We start from the raw sequence: 15,293 nt of genomic DNA on the forward strand, positions 1-15,293 counted from the left end.
CGAAGAAAGAGGCGGAAAGGGACGGAAACTGCCGAGGGAGGCCAGGGCGTGTGACGGTGGCCGAAAAGGCTCTGGGCTAGCGGCGGAAATTACGCGCGTTGTCGTTCGCCTATTGCTTGCCGGAAATACCCGAAGCGGTTCGCTCCGGAGGTTGCCGAGCGCGGACTGCCCTTTACGGAGATTGCCGAAGAAGGCGCCGGAGACAGCCGAAGGAGGTTGAGGTCAGCGGCGGAAAGGCCCGAGGCCGCCGCCGCAGAGGCCGAGGCGGAGCGCAGCCCTCCCGCGGCGCCGCCGCCCGTCCCGCGCCAGGTAACGGCGGTACCGCCGCGGGCGGCTCGGTGTGTGCGGGTGCCGCTGCTCCGGGCGCCGCCGCCGCCGCCGCTCCCGGTGTCCTTGACGGGCCGGGCGGCGGGCCGGGGGCTGCCCGGCGGGCGGCGGCGCTTCCAAGGTGACCCCCGCGCCGGGAGCGCTGTCGCCCGCCGTGCCCTGGGCCCCGGGAACGGCGGCACTGGGCCCGCCGCCGCCGAGCTGCGCTGTCCGGCCCGTGGGGGAGCGGGGCCGGGCCGGTGCCCCGCTGCAGGCGGAGAGGCCGCTCAGTGACACCCTGTGTGTGATGTGTAGATTGGTAGAGAATCGTATCTTGCGTTTGGAGGAGTAATTCACTGTCCCATAGCTGCACATATAGGTGTTCCTATATGAGCATATGTGCTCCTTTGCAACTGGGGTAGAAGTTTTTACTCGGCCGGTTTAAAACTCGCCAGCAAACATCTGACCTGATAACAACAGCGTTGTTTTCTCTCTCACCAAAGCATCATGTTCCGGCTGCTTGCTGTCCCCAGGACCTTAGCTGGGGTCACCCAGTCCTCCAGAGTATGTGGTAAGTGTCTGTGGTTTATATCTGGGTCTCTGGTGATAAATGTATGTGCAGTTCGTTTATTGAAGGGCACATAGGCATACGTACTTTGCAGGCTAAGGGATTCTGTGTTGCACTCTTGGTAGAATTTGGATTCTGTCAGCACTCTGTAAAGAAAATCAGAAGTGGGGGGTCTGATGGTTTCCATCTAGCAGTAAGTGAAAGTTGTTTTTGTTTTCTTTTCTGTGTCCTTCAGGGCGTACAACTGCAACAGCAGCCAGCAACCAAATAGAGGTGTTTGTGGATGGCCATCCTGTACTGGTGAACCCCGGAACCACTGTCCTGCAGGTCTGGGGAATGGCATTCTCAATTTTCTGCAACTTCCCATCTCACTTCTTGGCAGCATTTTCTGTTCCATACAGCAAAAGGCCACCTGTCTTTACATTGTTTCTTGCAATTCTTTAGGGGTATTTTGACTGACTGTGATGCAATTTGAACTGACAGAAATCCTTGGAGGAATTCAGAGTTTGAAAAAGGAAAATATGCCATGGTTGCTTGAAAGAAGATGCATGCAGCATCAATCCCAGCTGCAAAACTTTATTAATGCAATAACAGACTTCAATAAATTCTGGTTGAACTTCTGTCTCTGAACACTACGTGACGTTGTAGTCTTTTAGAACCTGTACATTTTGTATCTTATTACAGTGTGTCTTGGGTAAATGAGGGATTGTCTACTTTTAGTTATTAGTTGTTACAATTCAGAATGCTTGTCCTTAGCTGCTTTTATTATTCTTGGTGTGGGAAGTAAGGGAACCTGGATCTCCCAGCCTGTACCTCAGTACATTGTTACTTTTCAGGCTAAAATTTCAAGTAAAGCTTTCTTTAAGAAGCCATTAAATGAAGATGTGGTATAATGGGTTAGAGCATTAAAATACACAATACAGTGGTATTTCTGCTGGCAGGCATAGCTATAATGCTGTAGCATAGATCCCATTAGCTGTCTTCATCTGGTCTCTGGAAATCAGTTGGCTCTGTCCCCCATCTCTTCTTCTGTCATGTTGTCTTTGAGTTTAGGGTCTGTTGAAGATTGGCTGTGCTGGAGTACCTTTATACAGAGGATCTGTGCTGTTGCATTATCAGAAATCATTATGATTATGGTGCTCTTTTTATGTTTTTCAATTTTTATTTTGATGCACTTTTCTGTAAAGAATGTATGTGTTCTTAAAATGTAATTTGTATTGCTAGTGCCCTGTTGCAGAGAATTCTCTCTATTATTGGAGGAAAGAATGAAACAGAGGTCAGTTTTTCTAACCTTTCTAAAGGTTAGAAAAACTATATTTGTAATTGATATCCTGACATTTTTTTGCTTTGTCACAATTTTTTATTTATGGTCACTTCTTAAGATGAAAGGTCAAGTGCACTCTGTACTTGAGCACTGACAGTGTTACTCTTTGAGAAGCTATATAGTGTTTTCTGAGATGGAACTGAAAAGTCTAGCTTAGATTTAATTTTCCTTTGTTTCTTATTTTTTGCTAGGCCTGTGAAAAGGCTGGAGTTCAGATCCCTCGTTTTTGTTACCATGATCGTCTCTCTGTTGCTGGGAACTGTAGGATGTGTCTTGTGGAAATAGAGAAAGCTCCAAAGGTATTGTTTGTGTTTCATAGGAATTGCAATATGGAATATGCAATGCAGAGCTCAGTAGGAATTTTTTGCTGTGCTTGGGCCTAGTTTAAATCTTGTAAGTAATTGGTGTCATTATCTTGGACATGAGCATTTGATAGGTGTGTGTTTGCTGTTAGATGCATTTCATGCTTTGTAGTTCAAGCTTCAGCCACACATTTTTAGCTGAAACTACATAAATAATAAACCTCAGATAGTGTATTAATTTAGTTGTAGGATTAGTACATGCAGGTTCATTCTAAGTAAAGATTGCAGTTAGTAGTTTATATTTGCACTGTTGTGAAATAGTTGATTTCAGGAGTGAACACTGTCTTCAGCAGTGCTAAGAAATCTGTGCACATTCTTTTGGAGTTCAGTTTTTTAACTCACCCCAACTTCAATTCCATAGTTTGAGCTTTGTGTCCCTGGATATGTTGGGTTATCACTAAAGGTGGAAGTCATGATGTGATTGAAAAGTAAGAGGGATTTATTTACAGAGTGGGAGTTTTTGTTACTCTTGCAGTAATCTTGAGAAGAATTTTATTCCAAGACTTTATACAGGCTTTGTGCAAATAAATGTCTTGTAAATGATTCTTACTCTGAATTTCAGTTTTAGAGGTTTTCTAGATGTCTGATGAAGCTCTTTCATTTGCACTGTATCTATTACAACTGATACTCTTACTGCTGCAATTGCTCAAATGGGGACTGGAAATCGTAGAATTTTATCTTTTGAATAAATCATAGCTCATTTTACCTTTTTATATAGCAGATTATGAATAAATATGGCTTCTAGTGACTTTATCAGTTAGACTCTTTTTTTTTTTCCATGCAGACCTCTATGTCTATTTATTTATAACAGATACCTACGTTAGAATTGTGGGGGGAGGAGATGGGTGTTTGTGCCCATGCTGAGAAGAAATACATTGTGTTCATCCTTGCTTTTTATGGTGATTGCAGCCAGTTGCTGCTTGTGCCATGCCAGTTATGAAGGGCTGGAATATACTGACAAACTCTGAGAAGTCCAGGAAAGCAAGGTACCTTTCTTTTAGCCTCCTTTGACTGATTAGTTGTACTATCTGCTATATGATGTTGACATTAACTTCATTGTCTGAACCTAACAGAGAGGGTGTAATGGAGTTTCTGCTGGCAAATCACCCACTGGACTGTCCCATCTGTGATCAGGGTGGAGAATGTGATCTGCAGGTACAACATCCAATTAAATTATGTAGACTTACATATGATGCTCTTATCTTAGGTGCAGTTGTGCTTTCCAGCAGCCTGGGTATGTGTGTGTTGTGTTGTCTGTTGTAGGACCAGTCAATGATGTTTGGCAGTGATAGGAGCAGATTTAGGGAGAGCAAACGTGCTGTGGAGGACAAGAACATCGGCCCCCTGGTGAAAACCATCATGACTCGGTGTATACAGTGCACTCGATGCATCAGGTAAAGTCCTTTACTTGCACTCAGGAGAGTACTAAACAGGCATACTTGTGACAGTTTCTTACTAATGAAAGAAACCCCATGAGGGGTAGTCAGTTTTTTAAAAAGTTATTTTCTGATTGTACTTAAAAATTTTATTTCTGTTAGTGACTGATAGCTGGTTTCCTGGAGCTACCAGACAGGAAATAGAGAAAGAAGTGCATGAAAGTGAAATCAGAGTTCTGCAAGGCAGAACTGGTCCCATGGTGTTGGTGCCAGAATGGATATGTGACTTCCTCAGCCACAGTTGTAAGATTTATTTATTTTTGATAGCCTCTGGTAGCTATATTTATGTTGTTCTGTAGCCCTGAGATGCTGTAGTGGCCAGCTTGAGCCAGATGGAAAACAGCACTATGTACCCAACTAGTTCTAGAAAGAACTTGTTACTTAGGACTAATCTTGGACTCAGTTAGTGTAGTACAGTGAGTATTGAACTGCTGTGGTTTTGATATACCTCCCCATAGTTTTTGTAGCCCTTTCTGAAGGAAATTCTGCAGATGGTCCTGTATGTGATGGTGCTGACAATGCACCTAAACAATTGTTTTCTTCTTTCAGGTGTATGAACTAACGTTTTATCTTAAGAAAATGAGAAGAGGGCTGAAAAATGTTGTGTTGCAGTTGTACATTCTCCTTCTTTGTGCACCCACCAGGTTTGCTAGTGAGGTTGCAGGGGTGGATGACTTGGGAACAACCGGAAGAGGAAATGAAATGCAAGTTGGTACTTACGTTGAGAAAATGTTTATGTCTGAGTTATCAGGAAATATTATTGACATCTGCCCAGTTGGTGCTCTTACCTCCAAGCCATATGCCTTTACTGCACGCCCATGGGAGACAAGGTAGGTGTCTTTACTTCTGCTGAAGACACAGCTTTCTCTGTTTGTTGCACACTTTATCTTAGAATATGTTCATCTGTGATAGCAAGGGTTTTCTCTGGTTTTTATTTTCTGCATTTTTGTTGTAGACTTTTCCATAGACTGAATCTAACACAGATTTTGTTACTTACACCTTATTTAAGAAAAGTAAGAACATTATAGTTTGCAGACTGTTCTTCCCTTAATTTTACCCTCAAATGTTTTGGACTTGTAGGTTGTGCTGATTGCTTAGTAAGAGATGCATATAAAGGAAAATATGAATTCATTTACTCACTAATTGTTGAGGATATTATTTAAAATATCTTGTGCAACTAAGCTCTTCAGCCTCAGAGCAGAAGAGCAGATCTCTGTGGGATTTTCTTAAGTAGTTGTTTAACCCTAAACAAGACCTGAAACACATTCAGGATACAGAATCACAGAACATTAAGGATTAGAGTGGACCTTCTAGTGGAAGATCATCTAGTCACAACCACCCCTGCCATGAGCAGGAATGCCCTCACTAGATCAGGTTGGTCAAGACTTTATCCAGCCTGGCCTCGAACATGGGAACAGGCTGCTTTGACCATCCCAGTGATACTCAGAATCCCGAGAGCTGTTGTAGGTGGTGTGGAGGAGCAGGGGAAGGCGCAGGGAGGCCTCTCCCCGCCCACGGCTCTCCGGGAAGGCGGAGGGTGTCGTTACCGGCCGTGTCCGCTGGACGGCGCCCGAAGCGCGGAGCGGCGGCGGTGCTGAGGCGAGCCCCGGCTCGGTCCCTCCAGCAGCGATTCCGTCCTGTCATAGACCAGCGGCACTCCGTGACAGAATGACATCCTGAACCCCCCTTCAAGAGGTGATAAACAGCAAACAAGGAGCACGTGCAGACAGCAAGGTGTTACACAACACAGCTCTGAGAACGTGCGCAGCAACTCTGAGAGTAGCACCTGTTAAACTAAATACAATGAGCGTTTATAACAAACCTGTTTTCACACACTCTGGTCAGATCTGTTGTTCCCTCAACAACAGATTGTTGAGGTAACAGCAGATTACCTCAACTCTTTGTGCCTCACACTGGATGCTTTAAAAGACTGTTGTGATTTAACTCAGCAGGCAGCAAAGTACCACATAGCCAGTTGCTCATTTCAGCCCCTCATGTGGGATAGGAGAGAGAAAATTGGGGAGGAAAAGTGTAAAATTTGTGGGCTGAAATAAAGACAGTTTAATAGGACAGAAGAAGAAAATTACAATAATGATAAAAGAATTAGAGTGTACAAAAGACGTGATGCACACTGCAATTGCCCAGCAGCAGCCCCCAGCCAGCTTTCCCCCTCATTCACATGCTGAGCTTGCTGCTGTGTGGTGCTTAACATTCCTTTGGTCTGTTGGGGTCAGCTGTCCTGCCTGTGTCCCCACAGCTTCTTGTGCCCCCAGCCTCCTTACTGGTGGGAGAAGCTGAAAAGTCCTTGATGTGGTGTAAATGTTGCTTAGCAACAACTAGAACATCCCTGTGTTATCACACTACTCTCACCCTAAATCCAAAATACATCTCTATACCAGTTACTAGGAAGACAATTGTCTCTATTGAGGCCAAAAGTAAGACACTGACTGCTTATATATGAAAAACTGAAAGTGGTTTATTTGTTCTTCTGAACAGGAAGGTAGAGTCAATTGATGTTCTTGATGCAGTTGGAAGTAACATTGTAGTGAGCACGAGAACCGGAGAAGTGATGAGGATTTTGCCAAGGCTGCATGAAGATATCAATGAGGAATGGATATCTGACAAAACCAGGTGTGTGGATGTGCTTGTGCCCACATGTGTTTATGCATGCATTAAAGGCACGGTGGAGAACCAGGAATGTGCACAGTAGCACCGACTTTGGTATTCAGCTGGTAGTATTGTAAAGCTGCAGTGAAGAAGAATAATTGTAAAATATGTTTTTTAATTCTGTAATTAAAGTTGCCAAGTTTTCTAATGTTCTGATTTTTGTAACATTTTTTCACGGTAACTTTTATTTCTATTACTCTATTGATCGTTTTTGAGAAGGAAAAGTTAAACTTTCAGGGGAAATAGTTCTTGGTTTTCTCTTTTCTAAAAGCCTGCAATTGGAAAACTCACTCACAGAATTATACACAATTATCATTGTCGTTGCTCTTTAATGATATTTTTGGTGTTTCACTTAGGTTTGCTTATGATGGTCTGAAGCGTCAGAGACTTACTCAGCCAATGGTGAAAAATGAGAAAGGAGTATTTGTGTATACCTCATGGGAGGATGTATTACCTCGTGTTGCTGGTTTGGTAAGAGCAGTTTTCAATATAAGTAGTCTAAAATTAATTTCTAAACCTGGATGTATTACAAATACTAATATCAAATTAATTCTATTTAAAAGGATTTTTTCTTTAATGTTAGAGGGGAACCATTGCGTTTCCATGTAAATGTCTTATTTTGACTAATATTTCCTGTTTCATGGATTGGACCTTTTAAAGAACTTTTTCTTATGATTTCATTTGGAGCATTGGGAGAGAAATTACTTTTATTTAAATAGGAAAGTAAACTGTTTCTTCAGAAATTTAGGAGGAAGCAATTTTCCCAATACTCTGACCTATCTGAAGACATCTTTAAATTTATTTAAACTGTGCTATCACCACTTTTGCCATCAAAGACATTAAGTCTGTATTACTTATATCTGAATTGTGCTTTCCTCAGTGCTTTCTCTGTGTGGTGATTGATTCTGCAGCTCAAATGAAGTGCTGCATGACTGCTCTGGATTTTGATTAAAAATTTTATGTGGGTGAAGTAGAATTGAATAACTGTAATTGAACTTTCCTCAAGGATGTTTTTGCCCATAGTACAGTAGCAGGGTTTGTTACAAAAGCTATTTCTTCTCAGATAATACCTTTAAGTTTACTACCAGAGCTCGTGTTATGGAAAGTTTGTATTCTGTCTGCACTGTGGTGTCTTTAAAATAAAAACATTCACCAACCTTCCTCTCTCACCACACCAAATGAGAATTAGCTACATCTAAGTGATAACTCAAGTGGGAGAGACCTGCACAGAATGCAGAGAGCTCTTCTTTGCTTATCCTGAGTTCTGAAGGAGCTGGAGCTGCTGCCTGGCAGAATCAGACATCACTGATCAGTTTGTGCTACTCCAGGCCAGCAGTAGCACTGTTGGCTTTGGCATGCCCTAATATAACAAATATTTACCTGGGCTAAATAAGAATTTGTTTCAGCGGTTTCTTTCGTTTATGCTTATGCTTCCTTTCTCTGCAGCTCCAGTCAGTGGAAGGTAAGGATATAGCAGCAGTTGTAGGAGGGCTGGTGGATGCAGAAGCACTAATAGCTCTGAAAGACCTACTGAATAGACTGAATTGTGATATGCTCTGCACTGAAGAGATCTTTCCTACTGCTGGAGCTGGGTAAGAGGACAGGCAATGTCTGTCTATAATTAGTATGTTAATAAACTTTCCAGTCTGCAGATCATCTCATGGCAATGTTCTGAAATAGCAGGAATAACAATTGTTAATGCATTAGCAGGATTTATTTGCATTTACAGTCCTCACATACAGAGAGTATTTATGGATTGTGAGTTGATTTGTAGTCTCTACTCCAGCCGGGGTTGCACACTTACCCCATGTTGTACTGAATGTACGGCTGCTGCACTTTAAGAGTCAATCACTGAAAGCCAGTTACACTCTGTTGTGAGCTGGATAAGTTAGTCTGTTTCTGTTTGTGGTGTGATAGTGCATTTATGATTAGTAGTTTGGATTGAGCAATCTCTTCTTTATCTTTTCCTGAGATGAAAAAGTATTTTGAGCATTTACAGTCTTTACTTTTTTCCTTCCCTCTACTGAATTCTTATTCTCTTTCTTACATCTTTTTGTTACAGCACAGATTTACGCTCTAACTACCTGCTGAACACCAAGATTGCTGGGGTGGAGGAGGCAGATGTCCTCCTCCTGGTTGGCACCAACCCACGCTTTGAGGCACCGCTCTTTAATGCTAGGATTCGAAAGAGGTTCGTGTTCCTTGGGGGTGAATAAGCACATGAATCCATCTGGATTTGATACGGTGCTCTGCTGGAGCTGCAGGCAGTAACTTGAGAGCATTCATTCAGATGGGATCATTGGATTTAGTTCACCTTTTAGTAAAGGGAATGGTGATTTATGTGTGGAAAAATGGTAGTACCCTGTGGTGTAGAGCTAGTTCATTCTCACTTTGACATTTTACATTAGGTTCATCTACTCAGACATTTATTCCTTTGTTACATTACGCAGACATCTCAGATTTTCTGTTTTATAGAAGTCTGTTAAAGCATATTCCTTAAAGATTTATTTTCAGCATCAGTTTATTGCTTTTTGCACTGCAACAAATCAGATGTGCTGAGTTTAGAAGCCATCTTAGCCAGTTTAAGATTTTCTTTGCCAAGCAGTGTGGTTTTCCCAAACTTTTGAACATAACTAATTCAATTTTAATAAGATACGTCAGTGCAAGGCAAATGAGGTCTATAAAAGCCCTGTCCTTGTTAATGCTAGGATCTTTGAAAATACATTATTTTAAACAGTAATGGCATTGAAATTTTGAAAGGAGAAAATGCAATGAGACTTTTGAATGTGTATTTTCATTTATTTTTATAAGTCTGTGCCATGAGAAGCTGCAAAAAGAAAAAATTTCTTTCCAGCTAAATTTTTTCTTTATCTAAGAAATAAGTGGATTTCTAAAACTGACTTGGCAGAAGCTTGGAGGGAGGAGGGAATTGAGTTATGAACTTGTCATGTAAGGTGTGTTGTTGTACTGTTTCTGGAATATATCTAGAGAAATAATCTTTCTAAAAAACCTAGAGGCTTGCTTAACTGCCAGAATAAAACTAAACTGCATCTTACCATGCATCTTACCAATGAAATTGCCATTTAAATTCCTTTAAATGCCATTAAAATTCCTTTGCAATGCTCTTTTAAGTTACTGCTGAAGTTCTAATTACTGGTTTAGTTGGGTAGAACTTTGTATTTCTTTAATTTTTATAAAATGTCTGTTGTAATTTCAGCTGGCTTCACAATGACTTGCAAGTGGCCCTTGTTGGCTCTCCTGTGGATTTGACCTACAGATATGAACATCTGGGAGAGTCCCCACAGATACTTCAGGAGATTGCTTCTGGCAAGCATTCCTTCTCCAAGGTACACAGAACTTAAGAGTGTGACTGGTAAATTCCACAGGTATTGAGTAATAATCTGAGTTCCCCAGAGACAGATTTGAAGAAAAGTACGATCTTGTAGATGGGGTTATTTGCTTTTAATCAAATGCAGAGATGAAGTAATGATTAGTGTGCACCAAGTGTGTATAAACTGTATAATATATTCAGGTGTGTAAAACTTTGCAGTGCAGGAAACTCCTGGGATATTTCTTGATATAAAACAGGCTGTACCAGGTGCTGCTGTTTCCACTTAAATGTGTGGTTATTGAGTGTACAGTTGTGTACTGACAACATAGTTTCCTGCTTACAGCAGTTTCTCTTGGCTTTATCTCTTAGTGAAGTAATTTTGGAACCATAGGTTTACATGGAGGACTTATGGAGAAATCAGGGATGTATTACATTATCTGTCCCAAGAGTTGTCTTTGTAGCTGTGGAATGAACGTGTGGTTGTTGGCTTGCACAGGTCCTGGACAATGCCAAAAAGCCCATGGTGGTGGTGGGCAGCACAGCCCTGCAGCGCAGTGACGGCGCCGCCATCCTCGCCGCTGTTTCCGCCATTGCACAGAACAGCAGGGCCACGAGCGGCGCTGGTGCTGATTGGAAAGTCATGAACATCCTACACAGGTTTGCTTAAAAACTTCTTTGGGAGCAGCTTGCTTGCACACTGGGCTACACAGGTTACCACAATGTATGTGTACAGATTGCTTCGTGTACACAGAAGCAGCCTTTTGGGTTAAAACCTGAAGGGAATGTACAAACCAGAAATACAAGCTAGCAAAAACTTCGTAATAAAAGTGTGTTCCTTGACCTGGCTCTCTATGAGTTTTTATTAATTTATTATATTCAAATGTGTACATTCCATGTTTAAATTCTACATTTGACTATCATAAATTAATAGAATTTCAATTTCTAGATTTAGACATGGAACACAAGAGGGCTTAATAACATCTGCCACAGTAGGATGCACAGCAGAGCAGTGTCGCTTGCTAAACATCTGCATTTTCTCTAGAGGAAGAAAAACAAAATGGCAAGAGTATTTAAATAATATGGTTTCTTTGTTTGGGTTTTTCTAATATTCCTTTTACTGTGCTGCTTCTCAACTGAATAGTTAACAGAAATGCTTCAAAGATTTCCATTTGAGAGCTTTTAATCTTAGCTATTCAGTTTGTCAGGATACTACTCCTCTTAATAGACAACTTCTCTTTAAACAGTCCTTCACCACTTCCTTTCTAAAATTCTGTGAAATTGACCATCTCTGTAAAGGAAAAATTATTTCACCAAATGTAACGGCTCTCAGTTCTGGAGACTCAAAAAATTTCTTCTGCCAAAAGCAGCCTCACTGATGTAGGATATAATAGGATAAAATAGGATAGTTAGAGCAGGGCTTGGGCCTCTGAAGGAAACTCGAATATAAGATTCTGCTGCTGAAACTGAAATATTTAGTACCAAAATAATGATGAGTTAAAGAACACTCATGATGTAAATGTGGTTTGGCAGTCTTTCATATTGACTTCCATACTTCTGGTGCACCATCCGTTCAACCTTAAGTGTAAAAAGCAACCTAACTTACTGAAACCTCTGTGTCTGACTGTGTCAGACAAAATTGGAAGGTCTGTACTCTAGAGAGAATCTTCTTTCTTTTAAATAAGACTGGCACCTGATTTTGGAGGATTATGCAAAGCTGTTGCTTTGGAAAAGGAAGACTGCAAGAAAATGGAATTTTTAATTCATTCTTTTAAAGTATTTTTATGTGTGAATAAATGAATAGTGATGAAATAATGGCCTTAAGTCTTGGATGATTTTGAGTAGATGATGGCCCCAGTCTTTCATGTTGCACATGAGTGCCCTAAATTAAAGGCCTGGTGAGTTCCATTCATAGCTGAAATGTCATCTGGAGCATCAAGCTTCACCAGTGAGCTGCCTGCCACTAGGTCCCAACTTTCAATATCCACCTTTATTTTTGCTATCCCATCTTAAATAGGTGAGATTCCTTGTGAAAACTTTAAATGCTGTCAGCTTGTCAAAATGCAAAACTAACTTGATACTCTGTCAAAAATTTCAGCTGCCTTTGAGCTTCATGTTTGTCTTGTTACTATTAGGAACCTCTTGTGTAGTTTCAAAATATTTAGTCAGAAAAAGAAGTTCGGTCTGTTCTGATGGGAGAGGGAGAATTCTGAAATTACTTAAAGTCATGATGTGTTTGTTCCTACAGGGTTGCAAGCCAAGTCGCTGCTTTGGACCTGGGTTTCAAACCAGGAGTGGAGGCAATTAGGAAAAGTGCTCCCAAAGTGTTGTATCTCTTGGGAGCAGATGCAGGTGCTATAACACGTCAAGACTTGCCAGAGTACTGTTTTATCATCTATCAAGGTAATTAGTAGATGTAAATTAAGAAATGTTGCTATCTTAATGGAGAAAAAAGCATAAACAGTGGCATAAATCCCTTTGAGGAAATTTTGTTTTCAGCCAGGAAAGGGAACTTCTAACACATAACTGAGACACTGGTTACGTATTTCTTAGGTAAAGATGGGAAACTATTGATGAGTAATAAGGGAATATAAACCAGTATAGGGTTTCAGGCCTGGCAGACAAAACAGCATTAATTTCCAGCTGTTCTGTCATACCAAAACATGATCTTATGTTAATCTAAGAATCCTTGTTCCAAGAACCTCCCAAATCTGAGTGACTGTAGTGACTGAAGTACCATTTACTCCTGCTTGTAGTCCATTCATTCTCCCCAGAGTATTAGCCAAGTAAGACCTCAGAGCAGCCAGCCTCATGGGCTTCAGATTACTGGCTAAGCAAAACTTAGAAAATCCTGTTTTTTCTGGGAACACACAAATTCTGTCTTAGTAAAGCATTTCTTTTTTTTTTTATTTTGACTTACTTCTGTCTCATGGTTGTGTACTGTTTCCTCTTTCTATGTATTTAGGGCATCATGGGGATGTGGGAGCTCCCATGGCTGATATTATTCTCCCAGGAGCAGCATATACAGAGAAAGCAGCCACGTATGTGAATACTGAAGGTCGGGCCCAGCAGACAAGAGTAGCAGTAACACCTCCTGGGATGGCAAGGGAGGACTGGAAAATTATTAGAGCTGTCTCTGAGGTACTGTTGCTGTTATAAGTTGCTTCTAATAAAAGTATACCGAGAGGTTAAGTTCCTTTTTGTAAACATTTTCCAATGTAAAAAAAGAGGTAGATTTTCAGGAAAACACACAGTTTTAAGAAGTAATGTTCTGTATTGAATCCTAGGTTAATTTTGTGAGTTAAATCATACTGTTTCCCTTTTGAACATAGTTCTAATGTTGCAGTTTCTGTATACTGCTGGAATGCATAATGGGTGAAGCTTTGCAAATTTTGCAGGTCTTTGTGAAGTGCTTTAGGGGAAGCTGGTGGGAGCAAGCATTTTCTTGCTTTTTAGAAAGAAAGCAACATAGACTGAGGCCAGGATCTGGTATTGTTAGATGAGGTCAAATATGTCCTCACTACTTAAAAGGAACAAGATGCATTGATAATTGCATTAACTTTTGTTTCATTTGGTGGTAAGCTAAGGAAAATGGAAGTATGGAAGGAGACAAGTACTTCCTTTTGTTTTTATCCTTTGTATAGCAAACAGGACAGCCTGGTTTTTAGCAGGGGGAAGTGTTGGCTGTGTAGGCATCAGAGTCCAACAGAACACTGACTTTGCTTCAGTTTGTGCATTCTAACTGCCTGTATTTTCAGGAGTGTAGACTTTTCCTTATTTTACTTTAGAGATGTTTATGGATTGGTAATCTAAACCACTGTGAGTTAAATCCCTAGAGTTGATGGCATTTCTTTCTGTGAATCTCTCAGTTGGCTGGTCTGACCTTGCCTTACGAGAACCTCGATGAAATACGGAAGCGTTTAGAAGAAGTATCGCCCAATCTGGTTCGATATGATGACGTGGAAGAAGCAAACTACTTCATCCAGGCAAATGAGTTGGCAAAGGTAAGCAAAACTAAAGCACCTTGGCATGATTTAGTGCTGTTATACAGCATAATGCCTTTTTGAAAAATCTTCCTATCTTGCATTTTTTGACCTACACTGAATGCACTGAATGCAGAATTTACTAAACAAATGCTTTGGTAACAAGCTCCTATTATACAGGTGACTTTCTTTTCCTTTCTTACCACAGTTAGCAAAGCAACAGCTTCTTGCTGATCCTCTTGTTCCACCTCAGCTCACAATAAAAGACTTCTATATGACAGGTATGTATAGTGTGGTCTTTCCATTCTGAAATCAGAACATTTTACTTAGCTTTACAGTAAGGTTCTTGTGATTAGCTTAAAGCTTTCCACTAAGATACATAGGATTTGAGTCTTTTGAAGAAACAAAATTTTTCATTTTTCAAAATTACTTGGAATTTTCATAAAGCACAGACTGTTTTCAACTAGGTGATTTTATTTATCCTCTTTGTATCCTGTCTTGTACTAAATTTATTTTGTATTGTGTCTGTGCACTGAATATTTGGATTTTTTTTACAGATTCCATCAGTAGAGCATCGCAGACAATGGCCAAGTGTGTGAAAGCTGTTGTTGAAGGTGCCCATGCAGTAGAAGAGCCATCCATCTGCTAAAGACTAATCAGACTTCCACCACCTTCTTCTAGGTTTTTGCTGCAGTTAACTGCTGTGACTGATACATTTTTTCCAAAATCTCTCTGACAGGCTGTTGTATTTTTTTTCTTCCTTCATTCACATTTTCATCGCTTCAAATAGCCCCATCATACTGTAGGACTGTTGTGTCTGAGGGAACATGCAGCACTCAACTTACTGTACCCAGAGGCAGGGTACATGATGATTGTATACAAATAAATTATAAATACCAAGCCACCCCATTACCTGTGTAATTCATGTAGCTCATGCTTCTTCCATGAAAAGAATTCAGTAAGCAACTCAGTAAATCTTGATTTTTCTAGGAAGGGGTTTACATGGCAAAAATACTAGATTGGCACTTCCTTCCAGAGTATCCAGGTATGCTAATATTAAACCCTGGTCAGAATGTGATCATGCTATTTTTGTAATGTACTTTTAAACAAGTTGTCCCTCATACCTGGTTTGTGCCAATGTTCAGACCCATCTCTGCTCTGGATACTTATATGTTTCTTCATTTAGTTTCAGTTGAGACTACTCTTGGAGGAAATACAAGTAATTTTGATGTTGTGGAAAAAAAAAGCAGCCTTCACACAGCTTTCTCATACTGAACTGCTTTAAAAAAATAGCAGAAAGACTAAAGGCTTTTATACCA

The 15,293-nt window shown here is 40.7% G+C and overlaps 1 protein-coding gene across 1 annotated transcript; it reads left to right on the forward strand.

Annotated features, from left to right (window-relative positions):
- The first annotated feature begins 14 nt into the window (after nt 1–14).
- NDUFS1 (NADH:ubiquinone oxidoreductase core subunit S1) lies at nt 15–14,883 on the forward strand. Its single transcript, XM_064717946.1, has 19 exons — nt 15–309; nt 810–877; nt 1,110–1,201; nt 2,390–2,497; nt 3,470–3,546; nt 3,634–3,715; nt 3,824–3,954; nt 4,641–4,826; nt 6,493–6,627; nt 7,020–7,134; nt 8,110–8,255; nt 8,726–8,854; nt 9,881–10,010; nt 10,491–10,651; nt 12,240–12,394; nt 12,957–13,132; nt 13,861–13,995; nt 14,183–14,255; nt 14,532–14,883. Exons 2-19 carry the CDS (start codon nt 814–816, stop codon nt 14,621–14,623), a joined length of 2,187 nt encoding a protein of 728 aa, XP_064574016.1. The 5' UTR covers nt 15–309; nt 810–813; the 3' UTR covers nt 14,624–14,883.
- Nucleotides 14,884–15,293: the final 410 nt, after the last annotated feature.

The sequence above is a fragment of the Zonotrichia leucophrys genome, chromosome 7 (genome assembly GCF_028769735.1).
Source record: "Zonotrichia leucophrys gambelii isolate GWCS_2022_RI chromosome 7, RI_Zleu_2.0, whole genome shotgun sequence".
NCBI lineage: Eukaryota > Metazoa > Chordata > Aves > Passeriformes > Passerellidae > Zonotrichia > Zonotrichia leucophrys.